Here is a 22887-nt window from a genome sequence, read left to right on the forward strand (position 1 = left end):
CATCAGGACTTTTAAAAAGGAGCATGTTTTATAAACACTGTAAATGGAGTAGTTGTTGCTGAAAGGGGCCAAAAAAGCTGGGGGGGGGGGTAGTTCGGTTAGAAGGGTAACAATCCTGGTAGCCTTCCTGTAAGAGGCAAGAGAAGCACGAACTAAAATGAAGGAGAAGACTGGAACCTCTTAAATGAAAAGATTTATAAGATAACATCCCAACCCAAGAAAAATGTACTCCTAATAGAAAATGTTATTCTTTTTACTTGGGAATGATTATATAATGATCATAAAGTAACCTGGCATACTGGGAAGGCAAGAGGAATCCCTGCGAGCCCCCAGGTAAGCTCTTCCTACTTTGTGATCTGTTCTGGGCCTTTTGGCTGTGCCTTGTGAGCTGTACCTGGCCCCACAATCCTTGACCCATCGCCATGAAGCAACCTGCCAGCCTCCTTCAGCCTACAGGAGAGAATCCCTTGAAACTGATCCCAGCTCAGATCTTCGAGGAAAATAAATCACTGCTGCCGGCCAGCTTCCATGAAGCTCTGTCTGGAATCTGGCGACTTTAAGGGGAAAGGGACCCCTCAGCCTCAGCCCTTCAACCAGGGAGATGGTGCAGCCCAAAGCAGGCAGACAGGCTCCTAGAAAGCCCTGCACAAAACCCAAATTGTGCCCCTTGGGCCCCGTCCCGTGTGTGTCCCCTTCCCCCTGGTCATTTCCTGAGCCCATAACTCTCCTTTCAAACCCCCTGAAGCCCGCTCTGACCACCCTCTAGATATAGGTCAGAAAACAGATACTAACAGCTCTCCCTCGCCTCAGTGAAATTACTAAGTGGAATTTATTGGGCAAGTCCATGCAGGGCGGTGGGGAGAGATTGTGCCCGGGGCCCGGGCCCCTTCCTGCTTTAGAAACGCAGGCGTCGGCCGGGGGCTCGGGGCTCGGGGCGACCACGCCTGGGCCCGCCAGCTGCACCCCGGGAGCCGTGACCGGTCCCCGGCGCCGGCGGACCCACGGGGCCGCTCGGACTCCGTTCCCCAGCCGGCCCTTCGCTTTCACACGATCCGCTGTGACTGCACCAGCTCGAGCGCCTTTAAAGGGCCACACACGCCAGCCGCCGCTATAAAATGGTCCCAGCGGCATAGCTGCAGAAGGGGCACCGCTGAGCTGCCGAGAGGAGGCTCGCTCCGCCCGGCTGCCCGCCCACAGACAGCCGGCGAGGGATAGTTTCTGGCGAGGGGGATAAAAGGGCTGAAGAAGGCGCAGCACCCGCTCTGGCCCTTGGGTGAGTATCCAGTTCAGATTTTGCCACCAACTCGCCCACGAGCCAGGACATGTGCTAATAATGCCCTGAGCCGGTTATAAAGACGTGGAAATTGGGGGGAGAGAGAAAAGGGGGGGAAAGGGTCTGTCCTTCCTGGGATTCCTAGCCGAGGCCAGTCTGCTGCCGTGTGCGTGTGCGTCAGGGCTCTCCGGGCAGCAATGGGGGCTTGAGAGCCGGTTCCCTCGCGCCGGGAAGGGAGCGCGGTGGCCGCCACCGCCCCGGAGTCAGGCGCCGAAGCTGCGGGCGGGCAGGCGGGCGGGCACGGGCGCTGGCTGGGGCTGCTTGGCGCGGCACGGTGCGGTGCGGCGGCGGCGCGGCGCGGCGCGGCGGTGCGGGCTTTTCCCAGGCGCCCCGGGGTCGGGTGGCACTGAGCGCGACCGGCTCGCGGCGGCGGTGGCGGCGTGCGTGCTAGGGGCCGGGGGCTCCGCCGCTGCGCCCGCGGCTCACCGGGCTCCGCGCTTCCCTCTCTCCAGGGCAGGCGGCTTCGCGGAGGTAAGCCGGGCCGCCCGGCAGGGCGCTGGGCTGGGCGGCGGGGCCGGGGACTCCAGCTGAGGGGGCGCGGGGAGTGAGCGGGGGCCGGGCTGGCAGTGGGGCTCTGGGGGACTTATTTTCTGTTTGGAAGCTGCTCTGCTGGGAGCGGAGGGGCCGCCACCCGCCCGCCCTCCAGCCAGCGTGCCGGTTCGCTCACCAGCGCGCCCGTCTGCCGGCCAGCCGGGCCGAGCGCCCGCTTCTCCCCGGGAGACAGCAGCACCTTTTCTCCCCGCGCCCGCGCTTTCTCCAGCTTGGCTTCCACCGACTTTGCTAATCGCCCGGACCGCATCTGGACGCTCCGGCTCTAGGGCTGCACAAAGCTCAGGTTTCCTTCAGGGGCTGAAGGCGAGAGGGGCTTTTCGGGCCGAGTTCAGCGGAATTGGGGGATGGAAGTTAGCAAATTCGGGCAACTTGCCTTTTCTGCCCAGTCGACCTATGCTCTCCCCCACACTCACGCCCCCACACTCACACGCCCCCACACGCACACGCCCCCACACGCACACACCCCTCTGCCTATAAATGCCAGTGGCTGGGCTGGGCCGCTCACGGAGTCCCAGCCTCAGCGAGCTCAGGACTTGGAGGAAGACAGATCTGGCTGCGAATCCCGGCTCGCCACTTTCTAGCGCTGTGACCTTGGGCAAGTTACCGAACCTCTCTCACTCTTCTCGTAGCTGAGTGATAGCACTGACCACAGGCGACTTGGCTCGGGGGTAGGCTCAGCCCGCGGCCGCGTCGGGTGCTCAGCCGGCGCTCAAGTGTTGGGGAGGCGCGGGAGCGGCGGCAGCCCGCACCGCCGGAGTGCATCCCCGCGCGCGGCAGCACTGCGGGGCCCCTAACTCACCACCGAGGCCGAGACCCCGCCAGTCTATCCCGTCTCCACTATCCGTTCCTGATACGGCACTCGGGGGAACTGACACTCGGGGCCCTGGTGGCCGGGGTGCTCGCGCCCCACAGTGCAGGGATGCTCCCGGCCGCCCTCAGCTCCCGCGGCTCCACCTGGGATGTGGCGAGGAGGGCGGCCAAGCTGTCCGCAAACAACGGGCCTTTAGTTTTCAGGTGGTGAAATTGACTAGCCTGGTTAGATCGCATCCAAATCAAGTCGCAGTAGTTTGGATTTTTAAATTTCTCCTGAGTGAGAAAATAGCAATCGAGATGGAGCCATCCGGTTGGTGCCATTTTAACTTTTGGTCCCCCAACAGGTCAAAGACGCGGCCCCCTCTACCTGCCTCTCGCCCTATCTCTTCTTCCTCTCCCTTTCCCATCCCCATCTAGGCGGGAGGGGGCTTCTGGCCCACGAGAAACTCTGTGACGAAGAGCGGGCAGCGGGACCGGGAATTGGTGGCCGGGCCAGCGAGGCACCGGCGGGCGAGGAGGCACTTGTTGCTCTGGGTTGCCCAGCCGCCTCTCGCAGCCGTTTCGCAGTGGTCAGCTCGCGGCTTGGAGAGTGAGCTGGGACGTCTCCTCGCTGCCAAGTTTTGTCTTCGAATGGGCTGGGTGGCTGAGGGGAGACAGAAAGCCGGGGAAGCAAGGGTAAGGATTCCGATCGAAATGCGGTTGCCTCTTCAAACGGATTCAACAATACTTACTGAGCACCTACCGAGCATAGACCCAGGTCTCGAGGGTCAGGGCTGGTGGAGGGGAAGGCGGCGATGGGAGGCGACAGATCTGAATGGAAACAGCGTCCTGCCTAAGGGAGTGCAACAGCCTGAAGGGGGAGACGTGGTAAAATGGTCTTCCCCAGGAACATACTTTTTTTTCTCGTTCTCTCTCTCTGTTTTTCTTCTTTCTCCCCCCACCCCCCTTTCTGTTTCCTTTTGTTTTTGCTGCTGTGTTTCCCCCCCCCCCCCCTTATGTATGGTTCAGGTAACGGGTAGCATAAAGAAAGAAGAAAAGCTGGATAGAAACAAGAAAAGACGGACAGCCACCCCCGACCTAGACATTTTTCTTAGGACATGAAAATTGCTTGATACTGAAGGTGCAAGGCTCTTGAAGACGACATGAATTAGATTCCTTGTCTTGTGGTCACTGGCTTGAAATATTTTCGGGTTGCCTCACAGAAGAAACAGGTCTCCAATCAAGCAGTGGTGATGGGCCCAGCAACTGATTGTTTTCTCATGTTTCTCCCCCTTCTTCCTTTTCCTATTTTTCTTGCCTCCCTCCCCTACCAATAAGTGGTGCAAAGATGAGAGAGGTAGTAAGTGGCCACTTTCTAAAAGTGTCTGAGCAGATTCTTAATGACCACCAAGGGGAGGGAAGTGTCACAGAGAACTCTAGCCTTGTTGGAAAGATTAGAGACTCTTTAAGATCCTGAAGATTCTTTGGGCCAAGAGGTATTTATAAATGTAAAATTTTACATCTCTAATTCATCATGAAGGCTAGAATATATGGGGCTTTTAAAAAAAGCTTCTTGGAAAATAACTTAAGAGTTTTTAGAGATTTTTTTAAAAAATATTTTCTGGTTTGGGGAGATTCCTTTCCCTCATCCCCTTATCTTATTCCTTTGGCATTTGACCTAGGGGATAATTTCTTCAGAAGCCATTTGAATCATTCTAGGTATGATATCTTGGCCAGTGGTCACATGAGGCATGTGGGCACAGGAGTGCTAGATCCTACTCCCAGAGCCACTGCCACCTGATGGGAAATCCATGGAACCTCTGTGCTTCAGTTTCCTCTGGGAAGAATTATATCCACCTGCCACTACAAATGAGTGTGGCTGGGCTCAGAGCAGGTGTCCTGGGAAAGCCAAGTGCCACCAGGGCTGTCTTGGAGGGGACTTGCAGTGTGGAGGAACTTGAGACATCCCTAGCTGCTCTCTGGCTGCTTCAGAACCCCCAGACTACCGTGATCAGCCCGGTTCTCTCACACAAAACCATGCCTAAGGCAGAACTTTGGACCTCATGATATTTGCTTTGGGGACCTATTCTTTCTCTGGGTGGTAGCCGCCAGCTTTTTAGTCGTCCTCACCCTGACTTCTTCGCACTTTCTCCCAGTTCCAATGGAGATCACAGCTCTCTGGCCTGAGTGCCAGTGGCCAGTTGAGACAGTGTGCTAATACTCAGGGACATTGTTGTCCTTGGAATCAGAAAGAGTGCCCCCTGAACTGGTGGCACTGACATCACTTGCATGGGGAAACAGTCAAGTGTGTCCTCTCTTGGCGATGTGGGTAACTGGCTGTCCGGGCAGCACCTGGCCAAATCAAGCACCTATCCCACCTCAGGCAAAAGTTCCAGCAGAGATCCTCTGCTCAGGTAGTCTCTGGTCTTAGCTCTAACCCATCACCATCCTTGCCTTGTAGCTATGTGGAATGGCCCAGCTTCAGGCTTTGCTAGTACTTTCTTGGTCAATAAAGCCTTTGCCCTTATTACCACTTCTCCTTCACATACAGCACAACAGCTCCAGTTGGCAGCATCACCTCCCACCAATTTATCCAACTTCTGCCAAGACTCTGAAATGCCAACTATGTCGAGGCCTGCACTTGATGTCAAGGGTGGCACCTCACCTGTGAAGGAGGTAACTTTTGCCATTTTACAGATGGAGGCACTGGAGTGGGAAAGTTGATGTGGTCTGGGGCCACGTGGTAGGCCCTCCTGGCTGTGGTGTCTGGTGTCCTTTAGTAGACTTGAGACAGCAGAGCTTTCTCGGGGGAGAATGAAAATGGCTTCTTCCAAAATCTGGTCACTTGGAGCCCACTAGGGGTATTGAAAGATGGCAGAGAGAGAAGCAGAATCACTCCATTGTCTCAATGGATTAAAGCCAGACTGAGAAGAAGGGAAAAATGAGACCCCTTTCGTAGAATGGTGAGCTGAAAGTAGAGTTGAGAGGAGATGAAAGCAGTGAACTCCTTTAGGATGGTGGGTATCCAGCATGAAGACTTAGACCTGAACACAGTGCTTGGAGCCAGAGTGGCAAAAGAATACTTGAGCCCAACTTGAACTAGGAAAGGAGCCTACCTTTCTAGGGGGCCTGCTTGCTACCTCCCCCCCGATGAAACACTTTTGAGGCCTGATGAATGGTGAAGAACAAAATGTAGAGCAGGGGTACTATGCTGTGCCTTTCTCTGTCTTCTAGAATGCCAACCCAGAGATGAACTCTCTGGCCTACTCTAACCTGGGGGTGAAAGATCGCAAAGCGGTGGCCATCCTGCACTACCCTGGGGTAGCCTCGAATGGAACCAAGGCCAGTGGGGCTCCCACTAGTTCCTCGGGATCTCCATCTCCAATAAGTTCTCCTACTGCTACCCCTCCCACTAAACCCCCACCCTTCAACCTGCACCCCGCCCCTCACCTGCTGGCCAGTATGCAGCTGCAGAAACTAAATAGCCAGTACCACGGGATGGCCGCTGCCACTCCGGGCCAACCCGGAGAGGCAGAGCCCCTGCCAAACTGGGGCTTCGGGGCTCAGGCGGGAGGGGCGGGATCACTCTCTCCTTCTGCTGGTGCCCAGAGCCCTGCCATCATCGATTCAGACCCTGTGGATGAAGAGGTGCTGATGTCACTGGTGGTGGAACTGGGACTGGACCGGGCCAATGAGCTTCCGGAGCTGTGGCTGGGGCAGAATGAGTTTGACTTCACGGCAGACTTTCCATCTGGCAGCTGATGCCAATTGTTCCTAAAGATGGAGGAATAAAGCCACCAATTCTGTTGTAAATAAAAATAAAAGTTACTTACAAAGAGACGGGCCTACTGGAGGTGTTCTTCATTGAGGTCTAAATGGGTGTGGCACGGTCCAATGTTCTTTTAACAATTATGAGACCCATGATGAGGTTGTCAGTGGATAGCTGGGAGGGTGGGTGGATGGGAGGAAAGGGAAAGACTGGGAGGCTGGGGGTGTGGTGGGGGATGCTACTCACTGAATTCCTACTTCAGGAGCCCAAGTACCTAGTCTCAGTGCCCCAAGGCCACAGGAACACTGTCCTTTTCAAGGTTGATGACAGGGGCTGGTTGGGATCATTCTTGGAAAAAAGACTGATCCAGACACTTCTACAGCCTCCTCACCTTGTACATCCAAGTCTAAAAGGTTGCCCTAGCCACATGGCACATGCTTCACCAACTCAAGAGCCACCCCACTCACTCTCTAACCCCCATCCAGTTGATGCATTAAGGTCACTCCTTTGCCTTTTTGCCCAAGGCAGTAGGTATGACCCAAGAAGGAGCATATGACCTGGGAGCTCAGATTTCTCTTGAAAATTGCAAAAGCTACAGACCATTAAACTGAGATTCTAGATGACTTGAAGTCCCTCAGACAGTTGCACAACTCCCACTTCCATGCCTGGGACACTCTGAGCAGGTCTAAATGTTCCCTAATTCTCGCCTCCCTGGCCCACACTGTATGGGGACAGCTTGTTTCTGTGGGCTGGCTTCACCATCTTAGAGACACAGATCAGGGCTGGGCTCAATAAGGTCAACCTTTGAGGATATATCTGTTGCCCTTAGGTTAACTGCTGAGGAGGCAGTGGCTTTAGAAGAATTCCAAGTGACAAAACTGGAGCATTGAACTGAATCCCAGCCTTGAGCTGTGGGGGAGGGGAGGGCGGGCTGTGGCGCTGGTGTGCAATCCAGCCCTGTCCTCTTATTGACACAATACAAGAATCTAGAGACTCCTCTACCCACATTTCAGCCTCCCGGAGACATTCTTCCATGGACACTGTGAAAACTAATCAGCTTTTTAGGACTAGCATGGGGCCCATCCCTTAGCAAGTGCTTTCGAAGGAGCCCACCAAGAGAAGCAAGGCATTGGATTCAGCATTCCCTGAGCAACTGCTCTGGGTCAGGCACTCTGCTAAGCACTAGGAGCATAAGTTAAAGTTAGTACCTTTGAAGGGGTCCCCCATCTAGATGGAGAAAGGCATCAACAAATTACATAAAACAGTATTTCCTATAACACAGGGGAGCGTCCTATTCGATCCCAGAACAGGAAACAGCTTCATCTGCCTGGGAAGTCTGGGGAAGGCTTCCTAGTATTGAACTAGTTCATTTGTTTGTTTTTATATCTCACAAGTAATAAATACATGATCCAATCTCTTTGTGAAAAGTAGAAACTCTATAGATAAGGCCAAAATACCCTTTGACCAGCTCTCTCCCTCAATCCTGTTTGCCTCTTGCCCTCCACAGAGGTAGCAACTGCTTATCTGTTTGTGGTGTATCTTCGATGGCCTTGCTCTATGTCTTTACACAGAGACTTTACCCACAGAAACACTTGGGTTTAAAAACAAGGCCAGAGTCAACCAAGAAAAAAATGAGTGAGGGGAAAAGCTGTTATGTAAGTGCATGTTTATGAAACATGCACTTATGTGCAGTTATGTAGCTGCACATGCTACAAAACAAGAGTTCAGCAAGCAGGGTCACAGGGCCAGAGCAGGTGTGTGAGCAGGCAGGGCTCAAAGGACCTTCTAGGCCAAGCTGGGAGTGTAACTTTCCCCTTGGTACCACCATCCCTGTGGTTTGTTGAGTCTCTCTGGAAATTTGTAAGAAAGCAAAGACTTAACCAACTTTGATTTTTAGAATGATCCTGCTGAAGGTGGATGGCTGGATTCATTTAAGGCTGTGAACAGGGAAACATGGGGTCCTAGGAGTCAGGGTAGGGGGCAGGATGAGGGTGTGGGGTGGTAATTGTTTATTGCTGGAGAAGGGGCATGATGGAATGTGTGTGTGTGTGCACTAAGTTGCTTCAGTCATGTCCAACTCTTTGCAACCCTATGGACCATATCCCACCAGGCTCCTCTGTCCATGCGGGTGGGGGAGGGGACATCAAAGAGTACAGTCGGGGGAGGGCAGGGAAGACTGCCCCTGCCCTGCCATTTCATGTTTAGGCCTCTCACAACAAGACCAGGCACATTCATCTCTCTCTCCAGGAGATTCCAGAGCCAACACAAGGTCTCACCCTGGGCCATGCCCTGGGGGCTAGAAAACGAGGCTCCCAGATGCACACAGTAAAGCAATATTGCCTACCCACAAGGAGCTTGTAGCCTGGGAGCAGATGGGGATGCGTAAGCAAGAGTGCCTCCTAGAGTCCAGGAGCTGAGCTGCTCCCTGGGGACAAATAAGGGCGATTCTGTTCCTATTCTCAATGAACTTACAGTCCAGTGGCAGAGGCGGGCATGGCCTCAAAGGGTGAACTGTATTTCCATAAGGCATCAATTCTGGTAGGGGAGTAAGGGGAGGGCATGGCCTCCAGGCACAAGGAACAATTCGTTCAGTTCAGTTCAGTTGCTCAGTCATGTCCGACTCTTTGCAACCCCATGGACTACAGCACACCAGGCTTCCCTGTCCATCACCAACTCCCAGAGCTTACTCAAACTCATGTCCATTGAGTTGGTGATGCCATCCAACCATCTCATCCTCTGTTGTCCCCTTCTCCTTCCACCTTCAATCTTTCCCAGCATCAGGGTCTTTTCCAATGAGTCAGTTCTTTGCATCAGGTGACCAAAGTATTGGAGCTTCAGCATCAGTCCTTCCAATGAATATTCAGGACTGATTTCCTTTAGGATGGACTGGTTGGATCTCCTTGCTGTCCAAGGGACTCTCAAAAGTCTTCTCCAACACCACAGTTCAAAAGCATCAATTCTTCAGCACTCAGCTTTCTTTATAGTCCAACTTTCACATCCATATATGACTACTGGAAAAACCATAGCTTTGAGTAGATGAACCTTTGTTGGCAAAGTAATGTCTCTGCCTTTTAATATGTTGTCTAGGTTGGCCATAACTTTTCTTCCAAGGAGCAATCGTCTTTTAATTTCATGGCTGTAGTCACCATCTGCAATGACTTTGGAGACCCCAAAAATAAAGTCTGTCACTGTTTTCATTGTTTCCCCATCTATTTGCTATGAACTGATGGGACCAGATGCCATGATCTTAGTTTTCTGAATGCTGAGTTTTAAGCCAACTTTTTCACTCTCCTCTTTCACTTTCATCAAGAGGCTCTTTAGTTCTTCTTTGCTTTCTGCCAGAAGTGTGGTGTCATCTACATATCAGAGGCTATTGCTATTTCTCCCAGCAATCTTGTTTCCAGCTTGTGCTTCATCCAGTCCTGCATTTCTCATGATGGACTCTGCAAATAAGTTAAATAAACAGAGTGACAATATACAGCTTTGATGTACTCCTTTCCCAATTTGGAACCAGTCTGTTGTTCCATGTCCAGTTCTAACTGTTGCTTTTTAACCTGCATACAGATTTCTCAAGGGACAATTAGAGCTCAAATTAAAAGATAAAATCAGAACATGGTGTAAACCAGAACCAAATGTTAGGAAGCCCATGGCCTTTTCAGTAAAGTTCATCAGCTTGACTTCCTTGAAGGGCAGAGGACTGAGAGAAGGTAAGTTGGAATCAGACCTTGTAGTCATTTCTACTATTCCACAGGTGAGGGAAATGTCATTCTATAAACATGGACTGAGCACCTACTGTGTACCAGACACACACAAAACATTGGGGAATAGGCAATGAACTCATTGCCCTTGCTTGAAGTTTAGCAAGGAGATCAACAACAGTCAAATAATTTTGCAGATCATTAAAACCATGAATTATGAGAAGTGACACAAGAAAAGGTATAGGTGCTATGAAAGAGTATAATGAGAGACTTAATTTCTTTTTTAAAATTTTTATTGAAATATAATTGACATAATCTGTTAATTTCAGTTGTACAGCAAAGTAATTCAGTAATATATATTTCAGATTCTTTTCCTCTATAAGGTTATTACAAGATACTGAGTAGAATTTCTGTGCCATATTGTAGGTTTTTGTTGGTTATCAATTTTACACATAGTAGTGTGTATATGTTAATCCAAAACTCCTAATTTATGGCATCTGGTCCCATCACCTCGTGGGAAATAGATGGGGAGACAGTGGAAACAGTGTCAGACTTTATTTTTTGGGGCTCCAAAATCACTGTAGATGGTGACTGCAGCCATGAAATTAAAAGACGCTTACTCCTTGGAAGGAAAGTTATGACAAACCTAGATAGCATATTAAAAAGCAGAGACATTACTTTGCCAACAAAGGTCCGTCTGGTCAAGGCTATGGCTTTTCCAGTGGTCATGTATAGATGTGAGAGTTGGACTGTGAAGAAAGCTGAGCGCTGAAAAATTGATGCTTTTGAACTGTGGTGCTGGAGAAGACTCTTGAGACTCCCTTGGACTGCAAGGAGATCCAACCAGTCCATCCTAAAGGAGATCAGTCCTGGGTGTTCATTGGAAGGACTGATGCTGAAGCTGAAACTCCAATACTTTGGCCACCTCATGCGAAGAGTTTACTCATTGGAAAAGACTTTGATGCTTGGAGGGATTGGGGTCAGGAGGAGAAGGGGAGGAGAGGATGAGATGGCTGGATGGCATCACCGACTCGATGGGCATGAGTTTGAGTAAACTCCGAGGTTGGTGATGGACAGGGAGGCCTGGTGTGCTGCGATTCATGGGGTCCCAAAGAGTCGGACATGACTGAGCAACTGAATTGAACTGAACTGAATTTATTCCTGCCCCTCTTTCCCCTTTGTTAATCATGTTTGTTTTCAACAGTCTGTGGGTCTGTTTCTGTTTTGTAAATAAGTTCATTTGCATCATTTTTTTTCAGATTTCACATATAAGTGATACCATATGATATTTGTCTTTATCTTTTTGACTTACTTCACTTAGTATAGTAAATTCTAGGTCCATCCATGTTGCTGCAAATGGGGAACTTAATTTCAACTGCAGTATCCAAGAGGCTTCTGAAGGTTTTGAATAAAGGAGTGTTGTGGTCAAAGCATGCATGAGGAAAATGAAAGGTACATGACAGATTGAAATTATGATGATGCTAGAAAGCTGTTATAATGATCCAAACAAAAAAGTAACAGACAGGAAATTAGTCTATGATGAAAAGTAGCATTTCAATGGGGAGTTGTTGTTCAATGAGTATAGAGCTTCACTTTCATTAAGATAAAAAATGTTCTAGAAATATGTTGCACAACATTGTAATAACACTACTGATCTGCACACTTAAAAATGGTTAAGATGGAAATTCCCTGGTGGTCTAGACTTAGCATTTTCGCTGCTGTGGACCAAGATTCAGTCCTGGGAGCTAAGGGAAGTATATCCCACAAGTTGCATGGTGCAGCCAAAAAAGGGGGAGGGTTAAGATGGTCAATCTTTCTGTGTTTCTTACCACAATTTTTAAGTTAGTGTTTCAAAGTAGAGAGAAAATGAGAAAACAGTCAATAAATTCTTTGGGACAACTGGATACACTATCTCATACTTAACACCACAATGAATTCCAGATAGACCAAAGATTTAAAACTAAAAAATGAAACCATAAAAATACTAGATGAAAATATGAAGGGATTTAAAAAGAAAATTTGATATGAAGAGACTTTTCCAAGAATGACACAAAACCCTACATTGTAAAAAAAAAAAAAAAAAGTGCATGGCAAAAAAAAAAAAAGAAACATTAAAAGGTAAATCAAAAGGTAAACAATAAACCTGAGAAAATATCTGCAACTCATAATGAAAATGAAAACTCTTACAAATCAAAGCATCAAAAACCACCAATTCAACATAAAAATGAGCAAATAATAGCAAATAATATCACCATGAAATATGGGAAAAAATTAAAATGACTTTAAAACTTACCAAAAGATGTTCAAATCCACTCATACTAAAAGAAATGTATTTTAAAGCTACACTAGGGGACTTCTGGTTCCAGAGCAAGATGATGCAGTCTTACCTTTCTGTGTTCCTCTTCTTCAAACAGAACTACAGACCCTAGAAACTATTCTACAGTCAATGATGAAAGGACTTTTGAAGCAGGAAAGCAGGCTAGGAACTTCAGGACTTGAGGAATGACATAGTGAGTTTCCTGTTTTCTTTTTAATCTTTCATAGACCCCTAACTAGGTGCCAAAGAGGCTGGCAACCCCAAGCCAACAGCTATACACACACACACACACACACACACAAAATGGGAAATGAGAAGCCCAACAAAGACCTAGTGGGAGGACCTAACTCTGCTCCACAACCAGAGCTCCAGTGGATGGTCTGACCTGCTTGCAGCAGCAAAGTTCTGGGCTGTCTCAGTCCCCACTCCAGAACCGAAAAGCCAACAGGAAGCCTGCTTTGCCTTTGGTAGCAGCATCCCTAAATCTTCCTACCTTACACTTCCTACCCTCCACAGTGGCAAAAGGAGACCCAGATACAGTGACTTCAGCAACTTCCTCTTCCCCCGGAAGATCACCCAGCAAAAATGAATTGTTGCAGACAGCACCAGCAAGGATGGAGAATGAGCCCCATGGACAACAGAAGAATGAAGCAGACAAAAACAGCATTGAAAGGGTGTGTAAAACTAAACTGTCACTGGAACTACAACCCACAGAAGTAGACCAGAACATACATACTAAACCTAAATAGGGTAACTTCCTACTAAAATAAAAGATTGAAATGGGATCAGGGGTCTCCTAACATAACCAAAATTTCCAGGATACAATAGAAAATCACTCATTTCCTGGCAAGAGTCAGGAAAACCACAATTTTAATGAGAAAAGACAATCAAGTGACAACAATACCAAGATGAATGAGATGTTGGAATTACCTGACAAGGTTTTAAAGAAGCTGTCATAGAAAAGTTTCAATGAGTAATTACAAATTTATTTGAAATAAATAAAAATTGAAAGTCTCAACAAAGAAATACAAGTTATTAAAAAAGAATTAAGTGGAAATTATAGAATGAAAGAAAAATAACTGAAGGAAAAAGACTCACTGGATAGACTCAATAATGGAGTGGAAAGAAATAGAGGATAGAATTAGTGACCTTGAAGACAGATCAAGAGAACTTAGTCAAGCTGAACTCACTTAAATACCAGTAAGCTATGATAAGTTACCACTCCAGTGTTCTTGCCTGGAGAATCCCAGGGATGGGGGAGCCTGGTGGGCTGCTGTCTTTGGGGTCGCACAGAGTCGGACACAACTGAAGCGCCTTAGCAGCAGCAGCAGCAGCATGATAAGTTATATGTGTTTATGACACTATTTAGAGCAAGTACTAAGAAAACTATACAAAGCAATATATATATTCAGAATCATTATAAGTAAATTCAGATGGAACTGTAAAATATGTTCAAGTAACTCACAGGGATGCAAGGAAAAACAAAAGATATTATAAGTCAGCTAAACTTCAAATTAACAAATAAGTTACTTGAATAAACAAAAGAGTGAGAAACAGAAAACAAACATCTGACTTAAGCCTTGACATATCAATAATCATTTAAATGTAAGTAGACTAACTATACCAATTAAAAGAAACAGATAAGTAGAGTGGAAAAAAAAAAAACCACACAACCCCACAACCCAACTATACACTGTCTACAAGAGACAAAGCAACATAAGTAGGTTGAAAGTAAAAGGATAAAAAAAAAGATACATGATGCAAATGTTAATTATTATTAATTATTTTTGGCCACCCATCTTGTGAGATCTTAGCTGCCCAACCAGAGATTGAACGTCCTCAGCAGTGAGAGCATGGAGTCCTAACCACTGGACCACTGGACCAGGGAAGTTCCAATATAATTTTTTGAAAGCAGAAGGGGCTATACTAATATCATATAAAGTAGACTTCAGGGCAAAGAAAATTACTAGGGACAAAGAGAGACTCTACATAATGTTAAAAGGATTAATCCACCAAGAAGACATAACAATCCTACACGTGTATGCACTGACAACAAAGCTTCAAAATACCTAAAGCAAAAACTAAGAGCTCTACAAGGCAAGAGACAGATCTGAAACAAGAGTTGTAGAATTTAACACACTCAGCAACTGACAGAACAACTAGACGAGTTCAGCAAAGATATAGAACTTGACTACACTACTGACCAAGAGGATCTAACTGACATTTATAGAACTCTTCACCCAACAACAGAGGAATATATATTATTTTCAAATACTCATGGAGTATTGACCAAGATAGGCCATAACCGGATCATAAAACAAAACTTATTAAATGTGAAAGAACTGAAATAATACAGAGTATGTTCTCTGGCTGTAATAAAATCAATCTAGAAAATATGATAAAGATAATAGGAAAATCGCCAAATACATAGAAACTAAACAACATACTTCTAAATAATCTATGGATCAAAAAGGAAGTCTTGAAGGAAAACTTTAAAAAAAAACTTACTGAGCTGAATAAAAATGAGAATATAATATATCAAAATTTGTGGAGCATAGCTAAAGTCAAGAGGGAAACTTATAACACTAAATGCCTCCATTAGAAAAAGAGAAAAGGTTTCAAACCAATGTGCTAAATTCCTACCTCAAGAACCAAGAAAAGTTAGAACAAAATAAACCCAAACTAAGCAAAATAAAAAGGCAATAATAAAGATAAGAACAGAAATCAGTGAAACTGAAAACAAAAACAATAGAGAAAATCAATGAAACAAAAAGCTAGTTCTTCAGGGGAAAAAAATCAATAAAACTGACAAACTTCTAGTAAGACTGACATCAATGAAAAGAGAGAAAACATAAATTATTAATCTCTGAAGCTATTAAAGGGATAGTAAGGGAATACTATGAACAACTTCATGCTCATGAATTCAATGTAGAAGAAAAGGACTAATTCCTCAAAACCTAAAGCTACCAAAACTCAACCAAGATAAAATAGATAATCTTAATAGTCCTATAACCACTAATGCAATTGCATGTGATTAATTAAAGAGCTCCTAGAAAATAAATCTCTAGGCCAAGATTTTTTCCACTGGACAAGTTTATTAAATATTCCAAGAAACGTTAATACCAATTTTATACAATGTCCTCCAGAAAATAAGAGGAAATACCTCTTAAGTATTACCTTGATCCCCAAAACCAGACAAGGACAACACACACAAGAAGAAAACTGCAGACCAATATCTCTCCTGAACTTAAAATTTTAAACAAAAATTTAACAAATTCAATTTAATAATATATAAATATAATATGCCATGACCAAGTGAAACTTATTCTAGATAGGTAAGGTTGATTCATCATTCAAAACTCAATCAATGTAATTTACCATATCAGCAAACTAAAGAAGAAAAAATATATGACCATATCAGTTAATGCAAAACAGTAACTGAAAAATCCAACACCAAGTCATTATTTAAAAGCAGAAACTAAACTTTCAGAACACTGGGAATAGAAGGGAATTTTCTCTAACTCATAAACAGCATTAAAAAAAAAAACAACCGTACACCTAGCCTTACACTTAATGTAGAAAAACTAAATGCTTTCTCTCTAAGATAGGGAACAAGACAAGAATACACACTCATTGTTTTTATTCAACATAGCACTGGAAGTCAAATGCAGATAAGAAAAAATAAATAAAAAGCATACAGATAGAAAAAAGAAAAGAAAGAAAAAAAAAAAGGAAGGAAGAAAAAATCTTTCCCTATTCGCAAGTGACATGACTAGCTATGTAGAAAATCCCAAGCAATTTACAGAAAAAACTCCTAGAACTAATAAGTGAGCTCAACAAGTTTAAAAGATACACTGCTGCTGCTGCTGCTAAGTCACTTCAGTCGTGTCCGACTCTGTGCGACCCCATAGACAGCAGCCCACCAGGCTCCCCCATCCCTGGGATTCTCCAGGCAAGAACACTGGAGTTGGTTGCCATTTCCTTCTCCAAAAGATACACTATCAACACACAAAAGGCAAATACATTTTTACATACAAACAATAAACACATGCCAGCTGAAATTTAGGACTTGATAGTATCATTTACAATCACTAAATATACATCTACTTATGTACGAAACCTGGACAGAATCTTTATGCTGAAAAGTTGTTACTGTTGTTCAGTCACTCAGTCATGTACAGCTCTTTGCAACATAATGGACTGCAGCATGCCAGGCTTCCCTCTCCTTCACCATCTCCCAGAACTTGCTGAAACTCACATTCTTTGAGTCCGTGATGCCATCCAACCATCTCATCCTCTGTCGTCCCCTTCTCCTGCCTTCAATCTTTCCCAGCATCAGGGTCTTTTCTAATGAGTCAGCTCTTCACATCAGGTGACCAAAGTATTGGAGCTTTAGCTTCAGCATCAGTCCTTCCAATGAATATTCAGAGTTGATTTCCTTTAGGTTCACTAATTTGAACTCCTTGCAGTCCAAGGGACTCCAACACAACAGTTCAAAAGCATCAATTCTTCGGTGCTCAGCTTTCTTTATAGTCCAACTCTCACATCCATACATGATTGCTGGAAAAACAATAGCTTTGACTAGATGGACCTTTGTTGGCAAAGCAATGTCTCTGCTGTTTAAAATGCTCCCTCGGTTTCTCATAGCTTTTCTTCCAAAGAGCAAGCGCCTTTTAATTTCATGGCTGCAGTCACCATCTGCAATGATTTTAGAGCCCAAGAAAATAATGTCTGCCACTGTTTCCATTGTTTCCCCATCTATTTGCCATCAAGTGATGGGACTGGATGTTTTTTTGAATGTTGAGTTTTAAGCCGGCTTTTTCACTCTCCTCTTTCACCTTCATCAAGAGGCTCTTTAGGTCTTCCCAGTGCACCAGCCCCAAGCTCTTGTCTCATGCATCCAACCTGGGCTGGTGATCTGTTTCGCCATAGATAATATACATGCTGTTCTTTCGAAACATCCCACCCTCACCTTCTCCCACAGAGTTCAAAAGTCTGTTCTGTACTTCTGTGTCTCTTTTTCTGTTTTGCATATAGGGTTGTCTTTACCATCTTTCTAAATTCCATATATATGTGTTAGTATGCTGTAATGTTCTTTATCTTTCTGGCTTACTTCACTCTGTATAATGGGCTCCAGTTTCATCCATCTCATTAGAACTGGTTCAAATGAATTCTTTTTAATGGCCAAGTAATATTCCATGGTGTATATGTACCACAGCTTCCTTATCCATTCATCTGCTGAAATCGGGTAGAGAGGGAGGTGGGAGGGGGGATCGGGATGGGGAATATGTGTAAATCTATGGCTGATTCATATCAATGTATGACAAAACCCACTGAAAAAATAAATAAATAAAGGGGAAAAACAAACAAACAAACAAAAAAAGAGGCTCTTTAGTTCCTCTTTGCTTTCTACGGTAAGGGTGGTGTCATCTGCATATCTGAGGCTATTGATATTTCTCCTAGCAATCTAGAGATTTCTTCAAGAAAATTAGAGACACCAAGAAAACATTTCATGCAAAGATGGGCACAATAAACACAGAAAGGATATGGACTGGACCTAACAGAAGCAGAAGTAATTAAGAAGACATGGCAAGAATACACAGAAGAACTATACAAAAAAGATCTTCATGATCCAAATAACCACGATGGTGTGATCACTCACCTAGAGTCAGACATCCTGGAGTGCAAAGTCAAGTGGGCCTTGTAAGCATCACTACGAACAAAACTAGAGGAGGTGATGGAATTCCAGTTGAGTTATTTCAAATCCTAAAAGATGGTGCTGTTAAAGTGCTGCACTCACTATGTCAGCAAATTTGGAAAACTCAGCAGTGGCCACAGAACTGGAAAAGGTCAGTTTTCATTCCAATCCCAAAGAAAGGCAATGCCAAAGAATGTTCAAACTACTGCAAAATTGCACTCATCTCACACACTAGCAAAGTAATGCTCAAAAATCTCCAAGCTAGGCTTCAGTAATACGTGAATCGTGAACTTCCAAATGTTCAAGCTGGATTTGGAAAAGGCAGAGGAACCAGAGATCAAATTACCAACATCCGTTGGATCATAGAAAAAGCAAGAGAATTTCAGGAAAACATTTACTTTTGCTTCATTGACTACACTAAAGCCTTTGACTGTGTGAATCACAAAATACTGTGGAAAATTCTTCAAGAGATGGGAATACCAGACCACCTGACCTGCCTTCTGAGAAGTCTGTATGCAGGTCAAGAAGCAACAGTTAGAACTGGACAAGGAACAGTGGACTGGTTCCTAACTGGTAAAGAAGTACATCAAGGCTGTATATTGTCACCTTGCTTATTTAACTTATATGCAGAGTCCATCATGCAAAATGCCAGGCTTCATGAAGCACAAGCTGGAATCAAGATTGCTGGGAGAAATATCAATAACCTTAGATATGCAGATGACACCACACTTATGGCAGAAAGCAAAGAAGAACTAAAGAGCCTCTTGATGAAAGTGAAAGAGGAGAGTAAAAAAGCTGGTTTAAAACTCAACATTCAAGAAACAAAGATCATGGCATTCGGTCCCATCACTTCATGGCAAATAGATGGGGAAACAATGGAAACCGTGACAGACTTTATTTTCTTGGGCTCCAAAATCACTGCAGATGGTGATTGCAGTCATGAAATTAAAAGATGTTTGCTCCTTGGAAGAAAAGCTATGACCAACTTAGACAGCATATTAAAAAGCAGAGACGTCACTTTGCTGACAAAGGTCCAACTAGTTAAAGTTATGGCTTTTCCAGTAGTCATATATGGATGTGAGAGTTAGACCATAAAGAAAGTTGAGTGCCAAAGAATTGATGCTTTTGAACTGTGGTATTGGAGAAGAGTTTTGATAGTCCCTTGGATTGCAAGGAGATCAAACCAATCAATCCTAAAGGAAATCAGTCCTGAATAATTCACTGGAAGCACTGATGCTAAAGCTGAAGCTCCAATACTTTGGCCACCTGATGCAAAGAACTGATTCATTTCAAAAAACCCTGATGCTGGAAAAGATTAAAGGCAAGAGGAGAAGGGGACAACACAGGATGAGATGGTTGGATGGCATCATCGACTCGATGGACATGAGTTTGAGCAAGCTCCGAGAAGTTGGTGATGGACAGGGAAGGCTGGCATGCTACAGTCCATGGGGTCACAAAGAATCGGACATGACTGAGTGACTGAACTGTACTGAATCTTGTGCTTCAGCTTGTGCTTCATCCAGCCCAGCATTTCGCATGATGTAGGGCTTCCCTTGTAGCTCAGTCGGTAAAAAATCTGCCTGCAGTGCAGGAGACCCGGGTTCGATCCCTGGGTTGGGAAGATCCCTTGGAGAAGGAAATGGCAACCCACTCCAACATCTTTGCCTGGAAAATCTCATGGACAGAGGAGCCTGGTGGGCTGCAGTCCATGGGGTCACAAAGAGTCAGGCATGACTAAATGACTAACACTTACTTACTTACTCTGCATATAAGTTAAATAATCAGCGTAATAGTATACAACCTTGACATACTCCTCTCCCAGTTTGGAACCACTCTGTTGTTCCATGTCCGATTCTGTTACTTCTTGACCTGCATACAGGTTTTTCAGGAGGCAGGTAAGGTGATCTGCTATTCCTATCTCTTTAAGAATTTTCCAGTTTGTTGTGCTCCACATAGTCAAAGGCTTTAGTATAGTCAATGAAGCAGAAGTAGATGTTTTTTCCGAAATTCTTTTGCTTTATCTATGATCCAATGGATGTTGGCAATTTGATCTCTCGTTCCTCTGCCTTTTTAAAATTCAGCTTGAATATCTTGGAATTCTCAGTTCACGTACTATAGAAGCCTAGGTTGCAGGATTTTCAGCATGACCTTGCTAGTACGTGAAATGAGTGTATTTAGGCAGTATTTTGAACATTTTTTGGCACTGTCCTTTTTTTCATTTATTTTTATTATTTGGAGGCTAATTACTTTACAATATTGTAGTGGTTTTTGCCATACATTGACATGAATCAGCCATGGATTTACACGTGGTCCCCATCCTGAACCCCCCTCCCACGGCACTGTCCTTCTTTGGGATTGGAATGAAAACTGACCTTTTCCAGTCCTGTGGCCACTGCTGAGTTTTCCAAATTTGCTGGCATAGTGAGTGTAGCACTTTAATAGCATTATCTTTTAGGATTTGAAATAGTTCAGCTGGAATTCCATCACCTCCACTAGCTTTGTTCATAGTGATGCTTCCTAAGGCCCACTTGACTTCACACTCCAAAATGTCTGGCTCTAGGTAACATACTGAAATTACAATATATTAATGAAAGAAATCAAGGAAGACCTAAATTGATTTATAAATTTCATGCAATTTGTATCAAAATATCAGCAAGATTTTTTTTTTTACATAATCATACTTATTTTAAAATGTGCAGAGAAAGGCAAAGGAACCAGAGTGGCTAAAACAATTTTGTTAAAGAAGAATAAAGTAGGGAATTCCCTGGCAGTCCATTGGTTGGGATTCCACACTTTCACTAGCAAGGACCTGGGTTACATCCTTAGTCAGGGAGCCAGGATTTGGGAGGTGCTTCTAAATAACAACAATAATAATTAATAAATAGAAAATAATAAAGTGAAAAGAATCACTTCAATCAATGTTAAGGCTTACTATATCACTACAGTAATTAAAAGATTGTGATACTGGTGGAAAGAGAGACAGATAGGTCAGTGGAACAGAACAGAGAATCCAGAAATAGACTCACAGGAATATGACCAAATGATTTTTTGACAAAGGTGCTAAGCAGTTGAAAGAGAAGGGATAGCTTTTTCAAAGAATGCCACTGGAGCAACTGAACATCATATCCAAAAATTAACTCAAATTGAAAATTGATTAGATTGTAAAACAAACTGTAGAACTTTTAGAAGAAAAAAAAACACAGGGACTTTCCTGGTGGTCCCGTGGCTAAGACTGCACTCCCAACTCATGAGGCCCAGGTTTGATCCCTGGTCAGGGAAGTAGATCCTACACGTCATAACTAAGAGTTCACAGGCCACAGTGAAGATCAAATATTCCATATGCTGCAACTAAGACCCAGTGCAACCAAATAAATAAATATTTTTTTAGAAAAAAAAGGAAAAAAAAAACATAGAAGAAAATCTTCAAAGCCCAAGGTTAGATGAAGAATTCTTACTTGACATCTAAAGCACAATCCATATAAGGAAATATTGATCACTTCAACCTTGGCAAAAAGAAAAACTTTTGTTCTGTGAAAGCCTGTGTTGTGAAGAGGATGAAAAGACAAGCTATAGACTGGGAGAAAATAACTCTAAACCACCTATCTGACAAAGAACTAGTATTTAGACTACATGAAGCACTCTGAAAACTAGCATGTATAAAGAATCCTCCAAATGTGACAATAAAAAAAGAATCCAGTTAGAAAATGGGCAAAAGACATGCATGGACATTTCACTGAAGAGGATAAACAGATGGCAAATAAGCACATGAAAAGATGTTCAGCTATTAGGGAAATGTCAATTAAAACTACAGTGAAATATTATTACACACCTGTCATAATGGCTAAAATTTTAAAAAGTAGTGACAATCCCAGATGCTGAGAAAGATACAGAGAAACCGGACCACTCACACATTGCTAGTGGGAATGTTAACTGGTACAACCACTGTGGCATAGAATATGGCAGTTTTAATCAAAGTAAACTTACTATACAAGTTGTACTTACCATACAACCCAGCATTTGCAGTCTTGAGCATTTGTGTCAGAAATATGAAAACTTATTTTCACACAAAAACCTGTACACAAATGTTCGTAGCAGTTTTATTCCTAAAAGCCCCAAACAAGAACCACTTGGATACACTTCCTTGGGTTGAACAAACTGTGGCACATCCATACCATGGAATGCTATTTAGCAAAAAAAAAAAAAACAAAAAACAAAGTAATGAGCAACTTGGATAAACATCAAGGAAATTATGCTGAATGAAATACAGCAAATCTTTAAAGGACACATACTACATGATTCCACGTATGTAACATCCATGAAATAACAGAATTATAGCAATGGAAAACAGATCACGGGAGGCTAAACAAGAGCATAGACAAACCCTGGAATTAGATTGGCTTCTAAATCCAGCTCCACAGTGAACTACCAAATATTTGGGTGAGTTGCTTAATTTCTTTGAGCCTTGATTTCCACATTCATAAAACGGTTTTCATTTATTTATTCAGTCAGTCAACAAATGCTTAGTTCCAAGTGTTGAGGATAGCAGTGAACAAGAGAGACAAAAATTTTTGCTCTCATAGAGGTGACACTCTAGTGGGGAGAAGAGAGGCAATAAATAAATACATATCAGCATATACTGATACATATGTATACAATATATGTATACAAATACATATCAGCAAATACTAATAAATACATATCAGCAAAGATGGTATTAATACTATCAGA

General features: G+C 44.3%; 1 protein-coding gene across 7 annotated transcripts; it reads left to right on the forward strand.

Annotated features, from left to right (window-relative positions):
* The first annotated feature begins 1126 nt into the window (after positions 1–1126).
* CITED1 (Cbp/p300 interacting transactivator with Glu/Asp rich carboxy-terminal domain 1) lies at positions 1127–6515 on the forward strand. Of its 7 annotated transcripts, none has more exons than XM_043897542.1 (4): positions 1352–1445; positions 1786–1804; positions 5229–5353; positions 5912–6515. In XM_043897542.1, exons 3-4 carry the CDS (start codon positions 5294–5296, stop codon positions 6437–6439), a joined length of 588 nt encoding a protein of 195 aa, XP_043753477.1. In that variant the 5' UTR covers positions 1352–1445; positions 1786–1804; positions 5229–5293; the 3' UTR covers positions 6440–6515. The 7 variants fall into 7 exon arrangements, with proteins under 7 accessions (XP_043753473.1, XP_043753477.1, XP_043753476.1 ...); XM_043897541.1 differs by having other exon boundaries at positions 1352–1439; XM_043897538.1 differs by lacking the exons at positions 1352–1445; positions 1786–1804 and adding an exon at positions 1127–1273.
* The last annotated feature ends 16372 nt before the right edge of the window (positions 6516–22887 follow it).

Source organism: Cervus elaphus, chromosome X (assembly GCF_910594005.1).
Source record: "Cervus elaphus chromosome X, mCerEla1.1, whole genome shotgun sequence".
NCBI classification, from domain to species: domain Eukaryota; kingdom Metazoa; phylum Chordata; class Mammalia; order Artiodactyla; family Cervidae; genus Cervus; species Cervus elaphus.